At 41.1% G+C, this 19102-nt stretch overlaps 2 protein-coding genes across 4 annotated transcripts in view; one reads left to right on the forward strand and one right to left on the reverse strand.

Moving 5' to 3' along the window:
• adgrg4a (adhesion G protein-coupled receptor G4a) overlaps positions 1–19102 on the reverse strand; it is a 382000-nt gene that overhangs the window by 45264 nt on the left and 317634 nt on the right. The window lies entirely within an intron of this gene.
• fgf13a (fibroblast growth factor 13a) overlaps positions 1–19102 on the forward strand; it is a 98539-nt gene that overhangs the window by 43150 nt on the left and 36287 nt on the right. For 2 of the 3 annotated variants that reach the window (XM_061048402.1, XM_061048401.1), the window contains exon 3: positions 7442–7609. The exons of the other annotated variant lie outside the window; for it this stretch is intronic. In XM_061048402.1, the coding sequence (XP_060904385.1) occupies positions 7442–7609 (168 nt within the window). The remainder of the gene's footprint in view (positions 1–7441; positions 7610–19102) is intronic. 3 annotated transcript variants of the gene reach the window in all.

The raw sequence follows: 19102 nt of genomic DNA on the forward strand, positions 1-19102 counted from the left end.
TTCAAGTGTAGCTATTTGTATCATATGAGTAAAACGGAATCTTTGAGAAAACAAAGTAGGAAAACTATAAGATCCAAAATCTCTTCATATGGAGCTGGACAAAAAATGAATTCCTTATAAATAGATTTTAAACAACAGTTTTTAAGATAGCATTTTAGTCAGTATTAATTTTTTAAGCAAATCTTGAGCTTCTTGTCTGCCATGTTATGATTAAAGCAAGTGAATGAAATGACTCTAATAAGGCAAAATGCAAATATCAGCTGATCAGTCATTTGAGATAAATGTTTACTTAATTACAACTTAAATACTGTGTGTGCAAAATATGCTAGTTAGCCCATTCAATCTTTTGTATTCAAACCTAATGCTGGTGTAAAAAACATATTTTCTTTTTGTAAGCTTTGTGAAAGATGATACTTCAAAGTGTGCACGAAGAGAAGTGGCTCCACTCTTTAAAAGAGTTAAAAGTGTGTCTTCTGTTGATCCCTGCTCGTTGTGTCACACTGATATAAATGAAAGTTTCTGAAGCTGGCAGATTTTGATACGGCTCTCTGATGTTTATGAAAGACCAATGAAGAGGTGGACAATTTACATTTAGTTTTATTTCCTGATCTTTCTTGAATCGTTAAAAGAAACCATTAAAATCACTTCACTTTGTTCTGTTCTTGTAAAGTGAGGGAGGAAAGATCCTTTTGAATATGTTAACTGACCATTGTTTTTAGATGGTACTAAACATTATAGCACCGCTTTCCATGATTTAAGCTCTACGCGTTCCCCTGTAGAGTTGTTGACCCCCTGTCACTAACAGAGTGGCCCTCTAGTCTTTCTGAAAACATAAATCAAACCTGAAGCCAATTTGGGAACTTTTTCTGAAAAATATTGACATTTTTCAAAAGCGAAGATTTCCTTTCAGATTCAAAGGTTTTTTTGTATGTGCACCTTTTTTGGGAACAGAATGACATTCCACATTTCTACCTGACCCCCGCAAAGACAACACATGAACAACCCTACACAACATGCTCATAAACAGATGACACGACTCATCAAGTGGGAGTGCGTGCATGGACTGCTAACCCTGAGGCTATGGAAGCTGTCATAATAAGGGGAAATGGGCTCTTTGCAAGGCCACTTGTTGATGCTGGATCAATACTTTTTCATATGAGAGCTGTAAGTGTGTCTCGGAGCCTTCACTGCCAGTTTCATCACGTTCATCTCTGCAGACACACTGGATTACATTTCCCCTCCCCCACCTGCTCATCAGCCTCTTCAACACGCCACACAGACACGCTGAGCTACCAAACATCTCCTGATAGGGCTCATACTGTACTGTAAGCGTCAGTCTGTCAGAGTCGGGTGACTACTCAATATGGCACTGTGCTTCTTTCCCATAATTCCCTGCTTATAGTACAACCAGCAGGTGCTTCAGAGATCAGCTCCAAACTCAATACATGTTTCTACACCATTTTTTAATAACCGATATTGATTCTGATATCGCAGTCTCAGAACACATCAGATATCTTTAAAGAGTTTATAGCCTTCTGGTGTAGCTGGCAGCTAGTTCAGTTTCTGTGAGCTGCCATTTTTCACAGCCAGACTAGAAACTTGGGAATTCACCTGGAATTAAAAGTGGATTGTTATTTGCACTTACATGTAGAAGTTTGTCATTTTAGCGTTTGATTAAAAGTTAAATAATCGTGAAAGGTTTCCAGGGTTTCTGTGCGGCCGATTGCCTTCTGCCTCTTTTGCTCTCCACACAGAATGTTTACCAAAATGCACTGAAATGCTGCTTGAGGATACTAATACTACAAATCAAACCCAGAACTATTCTTATACAAAATCCAGCTCCAACAGAATCTGTAAATAGAGATAATCAATACCTAGACTTCAGTGTTGGCATAAAGCAAACATTCCTTTAAAACCATTTAAAATACATCTTATTACATGGGGAAATAACACTGACTGCTGACAGTCTCTAACAGCACTTCAGTGTTGTTTCTTTTTATTCCAAGATAAGCAGGTGAACCTAGTTCATTTTTTTATGTCAGAGCTCAGTGCATTGCTTGGTGTACAAGCTTCTACCTGACTCTGCATTTTGGGCTGTTTACAAGAACTCTCACAATATTCCAGGTTACACAAAAAACAAAACATTAAGTCCTGGTTTAAGTTAGTTACAAGCCTTTCCTATTTTGTTGTTTTTAAGTGGACAGCCCCTTTTGTCTGATTAGTTTACAGGGTCGTGATGCTCACTGGGTCGGAGACGAGAGGTAGAGGTAGATGAATAAATAGAATGAGACTGCAGATCCTCTGAGGAAGATTCATAGCGCCCTTACACACTGGCTACTGGCATAATTAACATCTTTTGCACAGAGGGCATGACTCGAGCTGTGACCATGTTGTAGTCCTGTGAGTAATTACTGGCATTAGTGGAAAATTGTTCCCTATGCTCCGTTATGTATCATACTGTCTTTCTACTAATGGAATTAGAGCCTGAGCAAAGTTTAGATTAATAACCTACAAATTACATCGAAATATATTTTAAAACAGAGATGTTATTTTAAATTACACAGGATACAGGTTACAAAGCATGTTCAAAACTCTGAAACTGCAGATTTGTATCAGTCAATATATCTTGATTTCTTACTTACTTGGCTTTACAGAGCCTCAGTTTATAAACATAAGGGAAGAGGAACAAAGGACAAGAGGGAGAAAGACACTTGGAAGAGAGAGAAAGGACAAACAATACGTTCAGAGGGATGAAAGAACATGCATAAAAATGCAAGCTCATTCCCGTTTCAAAGAAGAACCTCAAGTTCAACTCAACTCACTTTCTCCTCTGCTGCCTGCAAGGTGACTTACAAGCAAAATGTTCCTTCTTGAGATGGAGCCACACAAAAGCAAAGGCAGGCATCCCAGAAGACAATGTGCTAGATTCTTGCTCCTTGTAAAACCCACATTGAGGTCACGGCTATTTTTGAAATGCAAACCTCAGGCTTCAGACCCGTTTCTGTGCTTAATTCTGAGTCTAATTTGGTGAGTGTGCTATTCGTCAAGTCATGATGAATGTGTTCCACCTTCCCCGATGGATACGAGCCATGACTTGAGTAGATTGTGCAGATTGCACCTCATATAGGGGAGTATGGTTCATTTCTCTGAACCTGGCAGTGCTCTGGCTGATTACACACGACCTTGAACCCCATTTGAACGTAAGGCAGGTGGCATTTGTGAGCCAGGGTGTCACTTAAGATCCTTTGCTGCATTGCAGTTCAGACCTTTAGATGTGTCCAACACTTGAACATTTGGTGAAAAAAAAACTGCCCACACAGATTGCACACCCACCATACTGTAGCTGTAAAAACTGAGCATGTCATTCATAACGGGCCTTAAATAGATGAGCAACTAACTGAAGCAAGAAATGTCCCTCCCCTCCTCCTACTATTTGTAACCGTCCTCTTTACTATGAGATTGATTCCCATCAGAGGAGCAAGGACATCCATTGCAGCCTGCCGAAGGTCCGGTGTGGCAACTCTGCTGTCTGTAGGTCACCTACTATCATGAACCTGAGTGACAGCTCACTCCAAGTGGCTGCTCTGATAGAGAGTGAGGTCCCAGGCCCTGCTGTGTCATCCATCACGCATCCTCTCAATCCCAATATGGGCTCTTCATCAAGCCTGGGGCAAGGATGGAGGAGACAGGCTGTAAAAGATGGTGCCCACCCCCTCCTCTGTTCATCCTCTTAGCCCCGTCGTCGCTCATTTTTATTGCCTTGGATGAGCGGGCAGTTAGCGTGCTCGTTAATATACAGTGGACTGGAATTAGATGTTTGCAGAAGTTCTCAGGAGTCTGCTCTCCCTGCCCTTCACATGAACAATCTCTACCTCTACTATGAGATAAGTAACATATATTTTAAACACATGAGGACAGGATAGGGGATGCTGGAGAGAAAACTGTTTAAATGTTTGTGCCAGGAGGCAGTTTGAAGTTTGACTGTTTGCCAATGAACCAGTGGAAGTGTATCTAAACTGCCTTGTGCAGATAAAACAGTCATTATTAAGTTTCTTTAAGGAAAATGAAACTGACTGAACAACTGGGAAAAATCAGGGAGGGACTACTTTCAGATGGCTGTTTTAATTACTTTTAGTTCCCCATATGCAGTTTATATTTCTTATAGAAGCGTTAAAAAGCTCAATTTCTACTGCACCAACTACAGTTGCAGCTTCTCTGCGCCTCAGGAGCAAAGAACGGGATCACATTCCTGGAAGGAAACCTAGACCTCTGCTCTGTCATTCCAAAGGAGCATTAAAGATTCAGCAGTGATGTGGTTTTGCTTGACTCGGGCCTGAGATGGATACTGTCTGTCTGTGGGCTTCTCAGGACCTTCTGCTGCAGCAGAGGTGTTAGTGTAACAGGTTATCCTGGAGCAAGAAGGAGGCACAGAGATACTGATAAGTCCCGCAGGAGAAACGGCATGTGGTGATTAATTGCACTGAGTGTGGGGCTCTGATTATTTGCTGCCTGTGAGTGTGAGTGTGTCCGTGTGTGTGTTTTATGGGGTAAATACACATGGGAGGCTTGTGTCAGTAAATGGCTGGCCTACTGGATAGTCTACTTGCTCTTGTTGGCACGTGAGAATTTATTTTGGATCTGTCCGAACTTGTGGCCCAGTTTGAAGGCCCTACTAAAGAGGCTGTTTTTTTTTTTTTTAACAGACAGCTAAGACAGCTACATCTCCTATTTAAGAAAAGTTTGACATGAATATGGTGTCCTTTCAATCTACATCATCTGTAGTACTTAATAGTGAAATTAAGATATAAGTCAGGATACATTTACTACTTTGCTCAAAACGTACGTAGCTGATGACAGTGAGTGAACAGCTCTTTAAACTCCAAACTCCTATATTAACAATTATAAAGGAAAACAACATATTTAAAAATGTGGACGGTTCATTTCTGGAAGTCTTCTTTATGTCTTTTCTACAACTGTATAGCCATCCTGTTTGTGCCAGTCAATCTCAGTTTTAAAATCACATGCAGACACTGATAACAGTTTCGGGGAGTCCAATTTGTCCATTGTGTTGTGGGGAGTTTGTTTTGCTTCTGTGTGGGAGATGACTGTCAATCATCTTTTGTATGGCCTACTCAACATCTTCATCAATCACCACCTCTCTCCATTTGATTGATACACGGCTCTGCAAAACAGAAAATGAAAGAGCTCTTGGGCGGCTTTAAAGCTGATTTCTCCCCAAACCTTTATTTGTATCTCAATGCAAGTCACTCAAAGTCATTTTTGTAAAAATGTGCTTTGAAAAAAATTCTTCACCCTAGTTTTTATTTCTGTGGCCATTCCCTCTCCTTGACAAATGTCTTTCTGATATGATGTTTGGATGGCACTTGTTTTTCTCATAATTTTGCCCTTTTCCTGCCACCAATCGCTTCAGTCAGGTCTCAGATACAGAGCAGTCAGCAGGACTGCAGTGAATCATAACCTTCCAGGCGACCCTTTTCTAACTAATCTTATTAATAACCTGGTCATTTTAAAAAAAAAATCCCATTTAAAAACAAGGCTCTGAAGTCGTCATTATCAGAGAAACAGCACAAGCTTATGTTAGCAGAACTGGCCTGCTGCCAATGATAAAGTTTATCAGTTGGAAAAGCTGTAAACATAGGCATCACTGCTGTGTTGTTGGTCACTGCCAACTCTCCTCCAGTTGCCTTCACTCCATCAGTAAATAACAGGGAATTGTAATGGACTATGAAAAAAGGCCAGTGTTAAGACCAATCTGACAACTGGTTATTAAACCAGAGAATGGTTCACTGAAACAAATTATGTGTTAATAATTATTTATGTGTTAAAGGTTTTTTTTTTTTAGATTGAAAGTAAACTACAGACAATTATTAGCAGTAAATAGTTGTGGCTCTTGATTCCAAATAGTAGTTGTTAGGGTGTATGAATATGAAGCAGAAAGTCACTTTAATTCCCTGGTGCACAGTGTTCAGTATCTTTTGAGTCCCTCTGTTCTTTATCAAACTAAGTAAACAATATTAATGGACCGGTATTACTCTAATACATGCAGCCATATTCATTTACTGTGTATTTTTGCCTGTGCTTGAGACACAAGTGGAGAGAAACGTTAATGTGTGGGTCTTGATTTTGAAGAACTCACTCTGTGCACTGTGTGTGATCATTCAGTATGGGAGTCAGTGTGTAGGAGTCGCTCTGTCTACATAATGTGTTTGTTCTGTATTTTGTAGTTAAGGGTTACTGGGAGTCAAAACTAAGTCGATAGTGAAATCCATTCACGTAGCATTCTGAATAAAAACATTTGGTATTATGACATAACAAGAGTAATCCATATCAGGCCATCAAGCCCATCTCTACATGAAAATTATTCAGTTACATTTAGTTACATTTGTGAATTTCCAACACTATCAATTTCCTCTTGTGGGTCGAGTTAAACTAAAAATAATTATGTTTGTCACACATGTCATTAAACAAGGGCAAATTAAGCAGCGTGGTGGCTCGACATCGGATACTTATCAATAGCTTTCTTTAAAGCCATTTTCATTAAGTGGCAAATGTGTCACAGAGAGGCATGGTGGTGAAATCCATTAGGCAAAAAAGATGCAATTTATTTGGGGCTGATTCGCTTGTAGCTAATCCATCAACACAAAGAAATTAGGTCAATGATCGAAGCCAAGCAGGGACTGTGCCCAGAAGAGGACAGATGCACTGGAGCCAAAACACACAGATAGAAACACAGGGCTTTTCACAGGATCCCAGTAGAGAATTCCTATATGCAGATGATGTTATAGGGTTCATGTCACTTACAGTAAAGCATGAAAGTAAACTGGGATTCTCCAGTGTGACGTGTAGGCCTGTGCATGCCGTTGCATCTGCTTGCTTTAAAATAAAGTAAATGGGGAGGATATGCCGTGATCCAGGGGCGGGGGGGCATTATCGCCCACCAGGTGACCTCAGTCTCAGTGATGCTGACTGGGAACATACGGTAGCAGACTGCATGCTTGCCTTGCAGCCTCTTACTCCTCTCTGCGAAAAGCCTGCCATAACACTGATAATGAACATTGAACTGTTTGCCTTTCTTTGTGTTATTTATCCTTTTTCCTTTTCAGTGACCAAGTACATATTTGACTGTTTCCCCACTGTTTTTGGATGTCTTTAATTTGAGTCCCTTTGTGGACTTGATGTTCTTGATATAAGCCTCTCTCTTTCTCTCCTCCTCTGTCCCTCTCTCCTCATTCTTTCTCTCAAACTTTGTGCTAAAGTGAAAGTTATTTAAAGCTATTGGTGTTGCTAATGTGTCATGTATTTTTTATTTGCCTGTGTTTCTGCCTTGTGATTTTGCTGCTGTTGTTGTTTTCTTTTTTTTTATTTCCATGTGTGGTGATGTTTTCTAACCCCAGTTCATTCTGTTATGGCACCACCGCAGTCCAGGATGACGCTGCCCCAGGTACCCAGGAGTACATTATGTTACGGCAGGACTCCATCCACTCTGCGGATATAAGGAGTAAAGGGTCCCCCTTTCGTGCTAAGTGTCACGAAATCTTCTGCTGCCCACTGAAGCAAGCCGTCCACAAAGAGAGCACAGAGCCCGAAGGTTTGTTTTCGCACCCCCTCCATGTTTTTAATTTGCTGATGCTCTTCCGTATTCCTCCCTCTCTGCCCACTCCTCTCTTGATCCCCCCCCCCCCCTCTCTCATATTCTGTGTGAACTGATAGTTCTCCGCCCCCTTCAAACTAACTTCTCTTTCATTCCTGTCCCATTTTTTAAGAGAGCATCTGGTGTGTTTGTGCATGAAAGTGTGTGTGTGTGTGTTTGTGTTTGTGCAAGTTGGAGTGCGTGTCTGAGCACAGTGTAAGACTGAATGCTCAGGGCATGTTTGCTTGCAGAGAACCCGTAGGAGGGCATCTCTCCCTGGAACCCCTCTGCTCCCCTCCGGTGTGGTGTGTGTGTTTGGACGAGCGTGTGTCTGTCTGCAAACGCCCTATGTTGGACTGAGGACCATAGCATCTGTAGCTCCTGCCCACCCCACCCCCTCCCTTCACCAAACCATTAACTCGGTCATTGCCACCCTGAGGCTCACGCACAGACCAAAACAAACTGCAAAAAGAAAAGGGGTTATAGATGGAGACAGCTGCCGCCCTAACAAGTTCAGTGACTCTGCATTTTCAGTGTGTTTGCTTCCACCTCAATTGGCCTCGAAGAGTAAAAAAGAAGTGAAACTCTTATATCTTTGCTGTCCTCAAGCCTGTGTGAGATTGAGTGTTTCAAATGTATGACTAAACAGCAATCTACTCAGCTGCAGACTGCAAGTCAGCAAACCCCCTCTTCCCTCCCCAAACCCCTCCCCCTTCTTGTTCCCTGTGCTTCCACTGCTGATGCCTGTGGCTCCATGGTCTCTCTGGCTGCAGCCTACCCCCTTTCTTCCTTCCTTACTTCCACACCGCCATAATACTTCCCCTCCTCTGCAACCTTGTTTGATCCTTTTCCCTTCTTTTATTTCCTTTTCCTCCTTTAGTGCTCGCTGCAGCACGCCTGCGTACTGTACATGTTATCAGCCTTTGTAGAGTCAGGACATGCAGTTAAGTAAAAATAAAAAGGAGAAATAATAAAATCCCTTCAAGCATGCTACCATACCCTGCACTCAGGCTTTTCTGACAGCCCCATTTATCATCTCTCCCTCAATAGAGTGATAAGATTGTAGACATTGCTCTTCTTTGCAGACTTCCTGATAGGTAAGATATGAATTATATCACTATTGACATGTTTTCCGCAATGTGTTGCTTTGTCTCCTGTTGAATCTAAAACAGAGCCACATTTGGTCTCTTGTTTCAACACTTCGATATCAGTTAACCTGTTGCAGGGTGTCTGTGTAGCCACACTTATTCTTGTGGGGGGGGGGAGAGAGAGATAAAGATGTGGAATACTAGCGGCGGTCTGGCTCGAGATGTAAAGATGTATTATTCAGTTTGGCTGCAGCTCCAGTTGGACGTGACTGAATTTACAAAGGAAGGAGGGGAGACTTTGAGCTGTTACGTAAGCTGTTCACAAGGAGGACGTCATTAATGTTGATATATGATGTGGATGGAAATTCTTCCTGCTGTAAAGCTGTGTCTGCTAATATTCTTGCTAGATAAAACCTTATTACTTAGTAGTAAACTATACTAAAATGTGTTGTATTTGCTTCCCCTATGCTGTAAAAATTGTATTTTAATTTGCAGATAAAACAAGTAAGTTTGATGTTTAAGGAGATCTGAGGAGGAAAGTCACAGTTGCCGTGGCAACAACCCTCTTAATGTTGAACTTATAAATTGTTTTTATGGATGCTAGATTGAAGAAAACTTGAAGAAGACATGTAAAAAAAGAATATGTAAGAAGTCGTGGTTGACTAGGCATGTACTCTTGGTTTGTTCTCTATTTCCCTTCATGGTTAGATTCAATTTAAGTTAGTTGCTGCTGTTACATTAAGAGATAAGGACTTTGTTGATTTTTTAAAGTTGAAATCATTGCCTTTATATAAAGATGGACAGAGAGTCCACCTCCTCCTGTTGTACAAAAGTGAAGTCAACTCCCAGATGAGTGCTGAGATCTTGTGCAGAGGGCGTTATTTTGAATAAGAGTCTGTGAGAGTATGAGATAGTAGAGAGATAGTGTGCTGCATCCCACCCTGGACAATAACCATAATTAACTAAGCAATGATCCCCAAAGGTCTGCAGAGCATATTCTTGAGACAGTTTGAACACTTAGAGTTATGGAGAGTTCAATGAAGCTTGTGTTGTGTCTGTCATTGTGATGTTTCCTCTCACTGTTTCTCCTCTATCCTGCAAACCCACTACACAGTGCTGTTGGAGGTACATTTATCAACAGAGCTGTCAATCATGGTGTTATACCCCTTTTTTATAGTATCAAATAAATAAATAAAACTAAACTTCTCAGAAAAGTCAACACTTGTTAAAGTTCAATAAATCAGCATTATAAGACCTACCTTTAATGTCAGAAACCATGTTTTAGAAAAACTTTACTTTCATTGTTTATGACAGAAAACTTAAACCCTTTTCACACATACGGAAATCTTCTGAAAAACTCAGAGGGGCTTTAGGATATATGTGAACTCAAACAGCCAAATTTTTCGCGGGGACCTCACCCGGAGTTTCTCCTGCCAGACACTTAGTATTTTTTCTGCAGAAAGTCTGAGTGAGCTGATGTGAGAACGCGGCAGCATATACTCCGGAGAATTCACCTCGAGCCAATAGAAAGAGAATGACGTTTATATACAGTGACTGCCACACGGTGCATAAAGTGTCTGCAAGCGACCACTACGATCTTCGATCTTGTGAGGAGCATATGTGAACGGCTAGGTCGGGAGAATCTCCGGAGCGGTCATTCTGTAATTATCTAGATATTATTCGGAGTGCATAAAAACGGCTATAATGAAGGAGTTTCTTTCCGTGACCAGAGATCTCACACATACAGTCTAGGGTGAGAATAAAACATCATCACCTCTCCTGCTTGCTCCCCTTGAATTTCCTGAATATTTCCTGCTGCGTACTCACTGCAGCTGACCGACTTCACTTGGACGTTTTAGCAGGGGGCTGGCATGAAATATTCTTGGTTAAAAAAGTCAGATGCAAGATTTGGTTGTTTACAGCCCACTCTGAAAAAATTCAAGAAGTTTTCAGGAGTTTTGTGTACAAAATGACAGATATGGTCCATCTTTTTAAACAGTCTATAGTTCAGATTTATGTTTCTGCTGGAAAAAAAAAACGTGCATACTCTCAAGTGCTCAGAAAGGTACAACCATTAAGTTAACCTGTAACATACATGTAGCATTCTCAGTTATCTCCAGTACCATTTCTTCTGAGTCTTACCGTCCTCGCACCCAGCACTACACTAAGGCGAGTTATACAGAGACAAAGATATTGGTTATAAAAGTCACAGGAGACACGCTTGACGGAACAGCACATCAGCCGGATCACATGGGCTTGGACTGTAGCACCCCAGAGGATGAGTTCAAATCATATCAGTTCATCCATGCGGGCGAGAACAAATCCTCAGAAGAGGCGGCTACTAACATGAAAATATCCACATGAGCTTATATAGAAAAAACAACTGACAGATAAATCAATCAATCTTTGTGTGTATAGGTCCAGGCTAGGCTGTATATACACAAACAGACAGATATCCCATCTTTATTTAATTCAATTCAATACCAAATGTTATCAGTACCCTTTGTAATATAATATGACAGAGACCCAGCATTCATCCATCATGAGCACTCAGCAACATTAAGCAAAGGTACAGTGGCAGGTAAAAACGGCCTTTTAACAGGCTTAAAGCTTGAGTAAAACCAGACTCTGCCAAAACTGTGATAGGGCTTGGGAAGTGGGATAAAGTGAGATCCAGTAAAAGGAGAAGTACAGAGACAAACAGAGCAACAACAACAATGAATACAAAAGATTTATAGATCCAATATCAGTAACAATAGACAGATTAGTGTAATATTAACATTAGCAACTGTAAAGATGACGAAATGGGGATAATTGACTATGTTAATTAGAGAGGTTCTTAGATTGACTTTAATATTTATAATAATGATTGTAGCAGCTGGAGAGGGAGGAAGGTGCACAGTAGCAGGCCGTCCACACTATTGATGTCTCTATATGGTTTCTAACTTAAATGGTACATGAAGATATAGTGACATGCAGTAATATGATGTGCATGCACAGAGAGAGAGAGAGAGAGAGAGAGAGAGAGAGAGAGAGAGAGAGAGAGAGAGAGATGAGAACAATGTGCCAGGTCTCCCGGCAGTCTAAGCCTATAGCAGCAAATGAGCTGGTCAGAGCAGCCAGCTCTAACTAAAAGCTTCATCAGAAAGAAAGTTTTAAGCTTACTCTTAAAAGTAGAGAAGGCGTCATGCCTCCTGGACGCTGACTGATAGATGATTCCAAAGGCGAGGGGCCAGATAACTGAAGGCTCTACCTCCCATAGTAAATTTAAAGACTGTAAGCACCACAAGCAGGCCTGCATTCTGGGAAAATAATGTTTTAAAGGGGTAATGTGTCACTATTAGCTCTTAAGGATAAGATGATGCTTGGCCATTAAGAGCTTTATCCATGAAGTAGACTTTATTGTTAAATCACACACTTGAAGTTCTGAGTTTATTTGTGTAGAGCTGCAAAGGGCATAACAACATAAACAGAGTGAACTAGACTTGCTTCCTTCATCCTCAGGCCTGTGTTTTGCTGCCTTTTGTCAAACAGACACTTTTCTATCTATCTTAAACTCTGTCTGGCTCAATCTGTGCCACCGCCTCTCGATTCCTCTTCATTCCCGAGTCATTCTCTCCCGTGTCCCTGGCTGTCTCTGTGTCTGTGTTGGCTCTGTGTTCTGTTTCTCCTCAGCAAAAATAAAAGACAGTGCCTGAGGAGACCGATCTGTGTAAATATCCCATCCATAATTCAGACGACTGCAAGACTTAGTGTTTAGAGTTCCAGGCTAGGCGGCATATACACAGACAGAGATGGAGATATCCAAGTATGAAGCATAAGTAAGATGTCAGGAAAGGGGGGGGACATAGGTGTGGACCCAGGGGTGTCTCAAAGTTATCATAGAGGGATAACCACAAAATCGCAATAGCGATAGATTGGAAAGGGGAGAAAAAACAACGAATCTGTATACAGCCACAACAGGCTTCCTTAATGAAACTAACTAACTATACCACTGCTGCCAAGCAGCTGACTCAAAACCAAAATTGTCCAGGAGACCCAGAAAACATGAAACGAAAGGCAAAGGCTCCCTGGGAGACCTTTGATAACTCAAAAGGCTGGAGTCACAACTAACTCTCCATCACCCCAAGTAATACACTGGGAAACAGGCAATTGACATCAAATACAAAGTTCTGAGTTGGTGTTTATAGATACACCAACAACTTGAGAAGCCACAGGGAGAACCTCTCGCTAACTCTGAAGGTGAAATAATGAGTCGGCACAGAGCACTGGAGTCTCAGGCTATATGAAAGCTCCCCACACGTGGGCTTAATCAAAGCCAATCATTGCCACACACACCTGATTGCAGTGTTCATTTATCTTCATTTATTTTCATTTATGTTGGATAAACACATGGAATGAGTGTTTTTTCAGGCAGTGTTGTGCATTTTTAGCTCCAAATTTGATTCAAACTCCTCAAAAAAAGTTTGGAAACGTTATTTTGGTCAATTATTTTGCCCCTTTAATAATACGTATTGGTGTTGTATTATATATCCTTGGAAAGCCTGCAGGGGATTTTGGCACATTTATTTTGGGCGCTACCCACACGTTTAGCTTTGTTGCTCATTCCAAGAATGCACGATCCTTAAAAGTTATACCTCGTTGTAAAGGTGACTAATTAGGCTTTCCAACGATATATAATACAACACCAATTAGTAAGTTTCCCAACTTTTTTTGAGGACTTAAAGCCATATAAATGTAGGGAATCTGACAAATCATATTTATTTTCCTCTTTATAATTGGTAAGCAACTAACACAATAATAGACAGTGGTCCCCCATTGATGTAAATCTTCACAATTCACAATCAAAATTGGTTTGAGATTAAGTTTAACCAGTTATTTTTTAAAGAGACAGGATAATGAGTCATGGTTTAATTAGAATCTAATTCTAACCAGGCCAATAAAAACATACATGATTTGAGGTAACAACTCCGACAAATTAACCTAGAACACCAACTGCAAGCTCTGGGATGTAAAATGAAGAACCAACGGCCGAGTTGCTTAACATTCAGATCCCTATCTGGTCCTTCTCTCAGCCTTACTGACAAAATAACTCATCTACTGCCCACTCAGACAAGAAAATGTAAGCACAAGTGCAAGAGTAATGACTAGTAGTCCCATCCATTTCCCGCATCCAATGTTAAATGTATGGTGGTGATTCACTACAACGTCTGCTCATCGCAATTACATTTCAGGGGGGCCAGCGTGGCTCCTTACAACAACGTATCTCACTCGCAATGTCTCACTGAGTCCAGCACTATAGTGTAGTGGTGACAATAGACAAACATGCAGCCTCAGGATGCTCTCATGCTACAATAACAGTGTGTTTGAATTTAATTCTCTCTGCATGAAAGCAACAACTCTGTTTGTCTGAGTAAATACATAAATAGATAGTGCATGAATAAATAATGTGTATGATTATGCGATTTGGTGCCTGGAGAGAGAAGGCTGGCAGAAGAGTGTCAATGTCAGTTCTGTTGTGCTAACCTGACCTCTTTGTTTGCCTGCAGGAGCAGAAGTGTACGTTTAGTGTCTTTTCAAAGTTTACCATGTGCCTGGACTCCGAACCAGGCTGACACCGCAGAAGAACAATAAGATTTATTTGAAACAGCTAATAATACATATAATTTAAGCTGGAGTGAGACAAAATCTGTCAGTAATACATGAAGGACTTCATTTACCTAAAACAAAAACAAGTTAGAAAAGTCAATGTTCCCACTTTTATTGAACAGTTACACTACAATTTCTGTCAGACTGTTTAAGAGTTTGAGGGAAAGTCATAGAATGTCAATGGTAAAGAAAATATTGAATTTTTCGTCACTTTTGAAACCCAAAAGCCAAAACAGCACCAGCAGAACATGAGGAGACACACATCATGAAACTTCTTCATTATGTTTTCTGTATGCTAGTATGTTCTTCTCCACTCTTTTGTTGATACCATGATTAGGACAAACTTCACATAGCACTTACATATTTGGATATAAAGGAAAATATCATATTAGCATCAAAATAATGCACAACTCAGAGCTGTCACACATGCACAAAACTCCTGAAAACTTCCTGAAATTGTTCGAGGTGAGCTGCAAACAGTCGAGTTTTTCACTGTGACTCTCCCCTGGTTTGCCCTTACATTCTTTGCTGCTCTTTAGTTGACATCTTGAATAGGTGATGGATACGGCACCTAGCGGTCTGCACCTATGGCACCTTGTAGAAATCCTAGTTTGATGTTTAACCGTATGATGATTTTTGGCTTTTTTTTTTCCATTCATAACACATTTTTGTATTGCGGCTCTGAAATTATTTAAATGACCAGATTTTCTCTGGACTCAGATAGTAACACTCACCTGCACTTCCTGACTCAGATATGTCAAACCCTCACACAGCCTTTCACTACACTCCCCTCTTTTTCATGAATCAATATGCTGTATTAGGGTTTAATTCAGTGGACATCCTGCAAAGCTACCATCCAGCTCTAAATCTGAGCTAAACGGGAGCCATCAGTAGAGTAGTCAAGCTATAGTAACTATGACACAAGCAGTGTGGAGGTTTTCCCCCGAGTAAACAAGCATTAGGCTATTTAATAGGGGCAATGAGGCAAACTGCTGAGTCTGCAACACATTAATGGGAGGCGAGCAAAGTGGCTCCTGACAGCTGCCAGGATAGAGATTACAGATACACACAATTAGGTGTCACTAATGTGAAGAAGAAGATGTTCAGTAGATTAAATACAGACTCCCGTTTTGGTAGCACAACATGTTTACCTTTTATACTCTCCATTACAGTTGCTCCACTAGACTGAGCTCTAATAATCCTGGGCTTCCAGCCACTGATTCTCTGTGTGGACAAAAAATGGTATAGTGAAACCAAAGCTGAAGCATTGGAGCTTAAATTACAGAGAAACAGAGATCTATCTTGTATTGACAATTTGGCGTATGCCTATTTTCTCCCATCATGTTTCCTGCCAGTCATGGAGGATGCTTGCCTCCTCGAGGGTGCATGTCTAGGCTCAGAGTAAGGATCAGAAAAATGGCTTTGTTCTTCTCATACAAAGGATGATTTGTTAAGTGATGAAAGATGTTGGAGAAAAATGTATTTGCTTACATTCAAAACCTTTTGGCCTAGCATGGGATCAGGTTTAAACACATGTTGGGTTAAACGCTGCCAGCTAGCAAGAGTTTGTGTTTCCCTTTTCTTCATTGTATTTTTGCAGAAGGACTGTTTGTTTACTTGCCTTTCAGTGGTGGTTGAATGTCTGGAAAGTGTCCAGGGTATCCACTGTGGCCTTTGCCAATTGAATGGCGACTCAGTGATCTGTGAAGTGCAACTTTGGAGTGGCAGCCAATTGAAAAAAATAAATAAATAGGAAAGGCATCCAAGTCCTATATTAAATCATTATAATAATGTATTATACTGGCTGTTTACATTGGTGTGCTTATGTTTCACCCCCGATCTATTTGCAAATATTTACTTAACCTTGCACTTACACAGCTTTGCACTTCAGTGATAAGTGTATCACATTGTAATATGCTAGGCGTGTGCATGTCAGTGTGGTAGGTCAAAAAAGTCAGACCTCTTACGTTGACTCAAATGTAGGAATCGCATGCATGGATCCATACCAAAGTTCTGTTTTTTTTTCATTAAGTGAAACTATGTCAAAAGAGATAGATGTCAACGAGGACAAGCTAATATTAAAACACTTAAATGTGGTGCTTTTTCACATTCTCTCCATCATAAGTCACCCAGTGTGATCGCTCAAGGTCATAGTAGATATACTGTATGTGCCAGGGCATTTGAGTGGTGATACATACATAATGCACGCTGTTAATGAAATGGTAATTCTTCCACTGTCATACAGTGCTCTCACTTGCTTCCTCAGTCAGTGTTGCTCTCTGCCTTATCAGCTCCCTCCTGAATGTGTTAGCGTCACTACAGAGTACAGCACTTCCCCATTACCCTCTGCAGGTGTTTGTCAAATGAGCCCTGATGAGGGAAACCAAATTGGCCTGTATGATGATGAGCATTTGCCATTCAACAATCTCCTGCAGAGTGTACTTGTCAATACACACAGACACCCTCAGTTGGGCTGTCTTCAGTATGCTGTGAACAGGAGGCCCAGGAGTCATTATCCTACACCTAAATCTAATTTTACAGCATGCATACATGCGACCAAGCGGGATAGGCCGCGGCATTGGACTGAATAAATAACATTAGAGGTGGTGCATGCGTGTGGTGGTGCTGAACCCCAGCTGTCAGGTTCCGGTGAGACACGGCAGCATGCAGGCTGATTTACAAACACACATGCACACACAGGCACATAACTGCGGCAATGGAAGCAGACTGCGCACTGTGGTTAAAATCTGCCACTATATGCTATACTCAGCTAACCATGCATAGTCCACAGAAGGTAGTCTCAAAAAGCCTCCCATTGTCTATTCCCCTATGTCTCTCTGGTTAGATCATCAAAGAAGGAACCAGCCCCTTATATTTACGTGGGTGCTCTCCTAAAAAACACACCAATGCTTATGTTCTGTGAGAATTACCTGGTTGCATATGTCTCATCTGCATTTGAGTGAGAGTATGTGTGTGTGTGTGTGTGTGTGTACCCTCTTGGACCTATGGCCTTATGGCAGCTATTAGTGTTCGCTCGTTAATCCACTGACTGGAGAGATCATTAGACATTGCACATCTCATCAGGCCCTGCCAGCATACATTGACAGCTGTGCATCTCTCTCTCTCTCTCTCTACCCTCCACCCCCTCACACACATAACCTTTAATGTGAATTGGTTGATCTACTTTATCAATCTGTTAATATTACATTTTCAGTGTGGGAGTGAAAAAACTAATAGTCATTGTTGGCTCTGTTCTGGATGTGTGTGTGTGTGTGTAGGTGAGCAGGATGTCACAGGCCTCAGATCAATGTTCAGTGTGATGTAATGGGTAGCAATCATTGAGTAAAACATTGAGCCAGACCTTCAGCAGTGCTGAAGTTCACACGTTAAACCATCATCACAACAGTGCGGTGTCACGCAGCCTCCCCTCTCTAATCTGTGCACTCTGGCTGCCAAAGCATCAGTTAATATGTCCTAATCTCCTCGTGTTATCTCCTTAATTGCAAACACGCAAATTGACCCTGGATGTTGGTGCGTATCAAAGGTGATGCCGAGACATTTAGGATTTATTTCCTGCAGTCTGTGGTACAAATCTTTATCCAGCAGTACTGAAACAAACATGTTGTAACATGTTGAATATGAGTGCACATTTGTGGCAGGGAGCCACTTGTGCAAACTGACTGAGCTGCAGACACACATATTACTAAGGCTAACACCACAGCAGCACACAGCTGCTGTGGTGTTAGCCTTAGTAATATGATATGATGAGCTCCAGTCATTTGCACTGATCCGTCAATTGGTACGGAGGCCTCAGTGTGATCACTCAATCATGTCAATGCATGACCTTTGAGCTATACAGCACGCCAGAGGGATAGGATAAACTTGGGCCTGCCAGAAGGTGGAGCCTGAATAGAAAGGATGCATCCCCTGGATATTTGATGGTTTATCAACTTCTTCTTATTTTAGAGTCAAAACCCTAAGAGTCCAGCTAGTCTTGGTCCATAAGATTAAGAATCTGTAAATTGTAATTTTAAAATACTTGAAACATAATTGTAATCTTCTTTGAATTGACCAGTTATCAGACACATGGAATTATGTATAACAAAATCTAGTTGTGGACTCTACAACTGTACTGTAATCTCAGCAGATGGCTGTTCAACATGAATCTGGTTCTGCTCAATGTTTCTGCCTGTTAAAAGGACATTTTTTTTTATTGCTCATGGTTGCCAAGTTCTTTGCTCATGGTGAATAAATGTTGGGTCTCTGTACACATTATACAACATTGATTGATGGACATGCAGGAAATGGAGTGCAGATTTTTTTGGACTGTGTAATAGATTGGCGATACTAGTTCTACATAAAGCTAGTTTAATTGGATGTTGATACCTGGCCTTGCAGCCTACCACTAGAAATTCATTATGATTTTGCATGTCCAAGCTATTCTGCATTTTATATGAAATGCCTACTACAGAGAGCTATTACCACTCTTCTGCTTTGCTGTGCCCTACTTTTTCATACCTCTGTAGGATTCCCTATCAGCTCTGCACAGCTCCTTCCACCTGGTCTGTCCCAAACTCTGGTCCACAACTATCCATTGTCATTATGTGCGCATTGATTTCTCAGCGTGCTGACTCCACTAACAAGCCTTGGGACTGAAAGTGAAAAGTGGGATAATGCTGTGTTGGGTAGGGAACATGACCTATTTACCCACCCA

Source organism: Labrus mixtus, chromosome 10 (assembly GCF_963584025.1).
Source record: "Labrus mixtus chromosome 10, fLabMix1.1, whole genome shotgun sequence".
Lineage (NCBI taxonomy): Eukaryota > Metazoa > Chordata > Actinopteri > Labriformes > Labridae > Labrus > Labrus mixtus.